The sequence below is a fragment of the Argopecten irradians genome, chromosome 1 (assembly GCF_041381155.1).
Source record: "Argopecten irradians isolate NY chromosome 1, Ai_NY, whole genome shotgun sequence".
Lineage (NCBI taxonomy): Eukaryota > Metazoa > Mollusca > Bivalvia > Pectinida > Pectinidae > Argopecten > Argopecten irradians.
The window spans coordinates 65,574,684-65,582,263 of record NC_091134.1 but is presented as its reverse complement, the minus strand read 5'-3'; the positions used below and the strand labels follow the sequence as shown (position 1 = coordinate 65,582,263).

At 34.4% G+C, this 7,580-nt stretch overlaps 1 protein-coding gene across 1 annotated transcript; it reads left to right on the top strand.

The window, feature by feature from the left end:
• The first annotated feature begins 159 nt into the window (after positions 1-159).
• Positions 160-7,078, top strand: LOC138305704 (ras-related protein Rab-21-like). Its single transcript, XM_069245989.1, has 6 exons — positions 160-463; positions 1,877-1,936; positions 2,821-2,928; positions 3,235-3,353; positions 4,239-4,327; positions 4,719-7,078. The coding sequence occupies exons 1-6, from the start codon at positions 323-325 to the stop codon at positions 4,835-4,837; spliced, it is 636 nt and encodes a 211-aa protein (XP_069102090.1). The 5' UTR covers positions 160-322; the 3' UTR covers positions 4,838-7,078.
• Positions 7,079-7,580: the final 502 nt, after the last annotated feature.

The following is a 7,580-nucleotide window of genomic DNA, read 5'->3' as shown; positions in this document are numbered from 1 at the left end:
ATTTCTATTCATTTTAGAGAATTTTGTGAAGGAATACATCAATTTCAGTGCCGATAGAATAATATCGTGATTTTTGTAATGTCTTATGGGACAATGATGCCTTTCGGAGCTTTTCTTGATCGAGCATCCAATTTAGCTGAAAAACTAGAGAAATCCGACGGACTTTGCTCATGTGACACAAATATCAATGAAAACGCCATGTTATGATATTCTTGGAAATTTGTCATCTTCAATTGACCTGAAACAACAGCATTGATGAATCAGAAGAGGCGAATTTGATTCACGCGTTGAGTTTGTGTTGTTTAAAACTGTATGATCTGTCATGGCTGGTGCCAGCTCTGGTGGAGGACGTAATTACTCGTTCAAAGTTGTGTTACTCGGAGAAGGATGTGTTGGGAAAACGTCACTTGTTTTACGATACATCGAGAACAAATTTAACGACAAACATTTAACTACATTACAGGTGCATAAAGCTTATGTTTGTGTTATTAGCTAGTTATAATTCATGATACCATTCACGCACAGTATTGGGTCACACATTGCATTGATAAATAACCTATATCCAGACATTGATCGCTTTTGACAGATGTAGAACGTTAGGCCTAGTTGTTGATCGTCTCTGTCAATAAACTACTATTGGCCTATACCCGAACATATACACGGAATTCCCGACACCATTTGGTACCAAAATCATGGATCCCTCCAAAAATAGCTGGGTGCTCTACAAATTCTGCTACCTGCGGGTTACCATTGATTGATCCAGTCCAGTCTTGATAAGAATAATAATAACTTAGTAACCAAGTTTAACATTCATATTTAACTTGTGTCAATTTAACATCATTAAAAGTGTTAAAACTTCAAAACATTTGTGAACAGCAGATAAAATATTGATTATCGCCCCTCACCCTATAAGCGCTCATCCCCATTTATGTTGTTTTTATTACCACATGTGATGCCGCTAATTACATCAGCGCTATATCCCATAATACATGAACTTGCAAGTCTTTTACATGTGAATGGCAATATGATTATGTGTCTCAAAGGTTAAAAGTAAAATGCATATGCATGTTTACTGTAACAGATTAAAGGGACAAATCAGTCTAGGAGTACATTAAAATTTGCATATATATCGGAAACAAATCGGTTCTAATGAAAATTATATTAGTTGGTTTTACTCTGATATGCCAGAAATTGCCAGAATAGCCCACTGTAGTGAAATGTATGTGAAATGTTCAAACTCGCTTGCTGTCCGCCATTACACATTGTGGTATGCCAAAGCCTGGCCCTTGCCAGTGTAGTAAAGAAATTTTTTCACTAGAACTACTCCTATCTTTCTTACAGCAGTGTGTTTACGTTATAAGGTGCATGTTTTTGACTGATCAGTCCTAATCCTGATCCTGATTGGTGAACAAGATGGCCGACTGGCCGCCATCTTGGATTTTGATAGTTTAAGTTTGTTATGCTATTTCTCAGAAAGCACTGAAGGGATTTTTTCTCAAATCTCATCTGTAGGTTTCTCTAGGCCCTAGTTGTGCATATCGCATTTTAGAACTGATCGGTCAACAAAATGGCCGACTGACTGCCATCTTGGATTTTGATTGTTAAAGTTTGAAAAGCAGAGAAAAGATCCTTCTGTCATATGTCAGACATAGATCATTCTTTTGCGGGCGCCAATATCCCTCTGGGATCTCTTATAATTAATTGTGGTTTTTTCTAGGTTTACATTTTTAAAATTTGAAATATTTACTACAGTGTTAATAAAGCTGATTCTCTGGTCGTCTTGTGTATATGATATGAATTTGAATCACATGCTAAAAAACTAAACAATCCACTCTTTGTAATTTTCTTTTTATTTTGTTTTCCCTTTTCCATATAGGCATCATTTCTGAACAAGAAATTAAACATTGGAGGGAAGAGAGTTAATTTATCAATTTGGGTAAGTATTTATGATAATTACATGTACTTACTGTATCTTAAATTACGTTTTTTAAAATTTAAATCTTAATTTGATTTCATTTTATTAATGCCTATGTATATGTAATATGGGGCAATGAAGTGATTTTACCGTGTACATGTAGACAAAACAGATTTTCAATGTGTCCCCTAATCAAGATGGAAAAAAGAAAAGTAAAAAAAATGAAGTTGCATGTTTTGGAAAAAAAATAACAAGGAAACTATGTATTTTAGATTAATGTTTTTATTTAGATAAATAAAAAAGGTCAAACACTATAGTAATATAATGACTAGCTTTTAACCTGCTGGAACAACAATACATTTTGTATTCTGTTGGTATTTGAATACCTGGTATTCAAAAATCCATTGACAGTCTGTGACGCTAATTTTTTACGCTGCTGCTAGTCATTTGGACTAGTAAATCCCACAATTTTACTAGTCTGACTTATTTATTTACTAGTCCAAATTAAATATACAGCGGTTTTGCTTAAGCACTTCAGTCATGGTCGGTTTCAATTTTTGACCCAAATTACAGCCTGGATGCGTTTGTGAACGCAAATTCTCCCAAAATGATGCATCCGGACTGAAATAATCGGATACAAATTGCGCTCAAAATACATAATTTGAAAAATTCAATTGCCTACTGGTCTTGTAAATATAGTATTTACCAATTGTAATCGGGTGGGGAGCCACTAGTCCAATCAAACTAGTTCATTACAACTGGCACTAGTCCGGCCGTAAAATTACTTGTCATGGGCATCGGACTAGTGCTTTAAGTCGCATAAAAGTGAAATAACTGTAAATGATATTTATCTACACATTTACAAATTGTACCTCAATCAAAAGTTGGTCGGATATTACTTACAGGACACTGCAGGACAGGAAAGGTTCCATGCCCTGGGACCTATCTATTACCGAGACAGTAACGGAGCCATTCTGGTTTACGACATTACTGATGAGGATTCCTTCCAGAAGGTAATGATATACATGTATATCAATTAACGAGGGACAGATATGTTAAATATACGTGTGTGAACAGGACACTGTAGTAAGATAGCTAGGTAGACAAATATCTAGAAGCTGATAATATCAGTAAATTAGGCACATTTTATTATAGTGAATAGGTTTCAGCAGATAAAGAGGGGATGTTTTGAGTAAAATAAATGGAATTTAGTATTGCAGAATATATTTTGTTAAGTATTAGTTTCCTGCATGATTCTGTAAAGGCCTTAGAATTCTCTGGTGGGCATAAATGTTCATAATGATTTTTGTTATTTACAGGTGAAAAATTGGGTTAAAGAATTGAGACGTATGCTCGGAAATGATATAAATTTGTGTATAGCTGGTAACAAGATAGACTTAGAAAAAGAACGACACGTTTCTGTAGCAGAGGCTGAGGCGTAAGTATAGCTATAAATCTCCTTTACATATTCATTTCTACATAACTTTGTAGTATTATGTATATTCTCCAAAGAGTTCAGCCATAAAGACACATTGCTTTGTGCAGATTATATGGTAATAATGGATGGAAATCTACAACACTTCACAATGTTGTTTGCATTGATGAAGAAGAATAAGATGATAAATATCCTACTATATTTCCATTCTACTTTCAGTTTCCCGTTTGATCTATGTTAAACCAGATGGGCAATATCACGCTATGAACTCCAATCTGGTCAAGTGTATGAATATTTAACGTTTCCGCCGCGTCACGGACAGTGTATACAATATATACTTACGCCTATACATAACGGTCAAATAATTTAAAAAGTGGTTTTAAAGTTGTGTGGTCTATGAAATCTAATAGTATTATCATGTTTACAAAATAGCATTTATTAAAAAATTTCATCGCATAATTTTCATTTGTTTGCTTGTTTCAAATCGTTTTGTGTTGAACTATATTCAGAAGCTGATGATATGGCTGTTCCGTTTATTAAACTTGGTGACGTCAACACTAGCGCAAGCGGGAAAATTCAAATGATATACGTGTATAGTGTTGAATTTTAATAATCGTAATGGAAATATAAGTAATAAACTGTTACCAGATTGGACATACAGTTGATATGAAGCCGATCCGTCCGAAAGATAAATATTCATGGCGCCCTAATGGTTGCCATTCTATTTATCTTCCTTCCGGATGGGCTTCATATCAACTGTATGTCCAATCTGGTAACAGTTTATTGCTTAAATGAATTGGATGGAAGTTTAATGATATAGTTGTAAGTGACAGTCTGCAGATAACAATTTAATGTAATGCCTGTGCTTATAATATTTTTGTTTTATAGGTATGCATCATCGGTAGGAGCACAGCATTTTCACACATCAGCCAAGTTGAACAAAGGCATTGAGGAGCTGTTCCTCGACTTAAGTAAAGGTCAGTATTACCATACTATTTACTATTTAGAAAAGCTTTAGGTAATTTAGTAAACACACTAGTTGCCTATTGAATTAGGTGTTCCTAGATTTACAGAATTTTGCATGGGTAGTTTGCAGTGTTTAGTCCTAAAATGATTTGTATTTAAAGAAAATATACAATAAATACAAATTACATTTGGAGTATGAAGATTTATGTGAAAAACAAGTGTCCATGTTTGACATTTTGAGGATAATTGTTAAGTTGGTGTTTGTTATTACAGCAGTCCTCAGTCTGCTTTGTTTAGTTCTGTGATTTTAAAGTTTGGTGATATTTTGATTAAAATATCAATTCATGCAGTGTATGAACCTCCTTTTTATGCTGTTAAAGTTTTTTGTAATCCTTGCTGCAGCAATGATACAGAGGGCTGGTGAGGATAATCAGAAGAACTCTAAGAGTAACAGGAAGAGTGTGTTGGTGGTGGACGATGACGAGCCTCAGCAACAGTCGAGTGGGGGGTGTTGTGGGTAGACACACTACAGCAAGGTCTCACTATAAACTCCATCTCTATTTCCCCATTGATTTATGGCCTAAAGGAACACTTTTGGACCTTACTTCACTTCCCTCAAAACACAAGTGATGTATATTGTAGACTGGTTATGTAAATAACTACATATCAAGTCTTTGCTGGCAAGTGTTATTCTTGCACCTTTTTCTTGGAGTATCTTCAATTTGATTAGTGCTAAAATTGTCAAAGGTGTTTCAGTTGTCAAAGTCACCCTACATGTAATAAATTACCTTTTAGAAGTGTACAGTAGTCAGACTGTACATAGTTTAAGTCTGAAGGAATGGTCTATATCTGTGGTGCAAGATTTTCTTATTAAGGCTACAATTATTAAATCCCATGATTTAAAATAGATTGTAGAAATCTATAAAAGACAAACTGAGTTAGCAGATGTAACACTAATTTCATGAATTATTTATCTGCATTATTCATGTAAGGAGATAAAATTTAGATAAAATTCATCATCTATCTTACAATTTTAAGTATATGTACATGCTAAAAAAGTAATTTTTGAAGTTCAAACTTTGATGTTTTGAGCTATAAGAGTTACTTCCCTTTCAAATATTACTACTGTTGCTTTAATAACAGCTGACGGACAGGAAAACATTTGAAACCATAAATAAAGATATACATACTTATTAGCTTTAAATTTCTGTGGTTTAATTTCGATTAAAGTTTGATTACTACTGTCATCAATTTTCTTGTTGATGTTAGATTATTTCACTTCTTGTTAAAAAAATATTAAGGCATTCATTTTTGTTGACATGCTGATTTGGTTCAACTTAAACTGAAACTACTGGTTTTGTTTGATGTAAGATCTGTCATGTGTTAGATTCATTGTGAAGAAAGGTGATTTCCAGTTGTTTATTGATCTATTTTGTACGTATAACATTTAATCATCATCAGTCTGTTGTATGTGATAAATAGATGAATATATTTATAAATTACTCTAGTCACCAGGTTTGATTTGGCTGTAATTTTATTGAGAGTATTGAGTTAGATTTAATCTGAAACATTTCAAGTCTATTCCTGTTCTTTTTCTTATATAACTCAACTGACAACCAAATCTCTTTGTAATTACTTATGGTAAATCTTTACTTTATTTATGCAAGATTTGAATTTTCATAAGAGAACTCAAATGTGAATTCAAATGTTTCCCAAATAATTGAATGAACCTTAATTACAATATGTAGATATGATTAACAACCCTTGATCACAGATTGATCTATTTGCAATTTACGTTTTGAAAAGAACAGAAAAACAGAATTTTTCTTATTTGGACAATGTAATGACAAAACTATCTATACCTTCTTCCAAGGGTAGATAACTCTCCATAATGACTACATACATTATCAATTACAATGTTCCATCTGTAATGTGCTATTTGCTAGATATGATTGGATTACATTACTGAAGACAAAGTATGTATCTGTTTTAACCATACATATAGATACCAAGAACATGTTAAGTGTCCTTGGGCTCTTGTTCCCCATTCTATTTGGTATATACACCTGTTAGAGATTTAGGTATATCCTGGCATTATTTGTATTGTGTATTGATTTTTCAATTGCAACTCTATCTGTACAACCAGTCCTGATACCAACCCGTGTTACTCTAGCTCCTGTGTCCTAAATACCGGTTCTTTTAATCAAAACTCTAATGTTTGTGTGTGATTTGTTGTTAAATTAATGTTACGGTATAAATGTTATAAACTATTTTTCGATATTGAAAATAAGTTGTATATTATTCTAGGAAGAACACATTGGTATTTAATATGTTACATGTACATACAAAGATTAAATTTTATTTAGGTACGGTAGATATTGTGTGTGAGAGAGAATGATGTGAAGAAAAGGTAAGGATGATAACAAGTTTTGGGGATTGGAACGTTGCTTTGGAATTTACTCTTTTAGAGTGTGAATAGGGAAGTGAGTGTTTTCAGAAAATTAGGATTTCTTCAGGAGAGCTGGGTTCCTGTGACTGATGAAAGATGTGCATGTTCTAATGAGAGTGAAGGTCCCGTGTATAAAAAGAGAGATGTGAAAGTTTGAAAGAAAAATGGAGAAATACTTGTCCATATGTTAAATATAGTGATGTGACTCACTGCATAATCAGGAGAAAGGCGCTTACAAAGACTGAGTGATGCATACTAGTACATCTATAATTCTGAAATATTGGTTTAATAAAATCACAATTAAAGAACAAAATTTCGTTGATTTGTGTAGTTTTTGTCAGTAAGAACCCAACCGAAGGGCCGGTGAGCTTATGTCATGGCGCGGCGTCCGTCGTCCGTCGTCCGTCGTCCGTCCGTCCGTCCGTCCGTCCGTCCGTCCGTCTGTCTGTCCGTCAACATTTCCTTTAAATCGCTACTAGTCATAGAGTTCTGCATGGATTGTGACCAAATTTGGCCACAAACATCCTTGGGGGAAGGGGAACAGAACTTGTATAAATTTTGGCTCTGAGCCCCTGGGGGCAGGAGGGGCGGGGCCCAATATAGGAAATAAAGGTAAATCCTATGAATTGCTACTAGTCATAGAGTTCTGCATGGATTGTAACCAAATTTGGCCACAAACATCCTTGGGGGAAGGGAAACAGAACTTGTATAAATTTTGGCTCTGAGCCCCCGGGGGCAGGAGGGGCGGGGCCTAATAGGGGAAATAAAGGTAAATCCTATAAATCGCTACTTGTCCTAGAGTTCTTCATGGATTG

Excerpts from the sequence above, each read along its gene's own strand:
- LOC138305704 (XM_069245989.1), top strand. The coding sequence starts at position 323 with ATGGCTGGTGCCAGCTCTGGTGGAGGACGTAATTACTCGTTCAAAGTT. Across the intron at positions 2,929-3,234 it reads ATGAGGATTCCTTCCAGAAG|GTGAAAAATTGGGTTAAAGA; the intron begins GTAATGATATAC and ends TGTTATTTACAG. Across the intron at positions 4,328-4,718 it reads GTTCCTCGACTTAAGTAAAG|CAATGATACAGAGGGCTGGT; the intron begins GTCAGTATTACC and ends TCCTTGCTGCAG.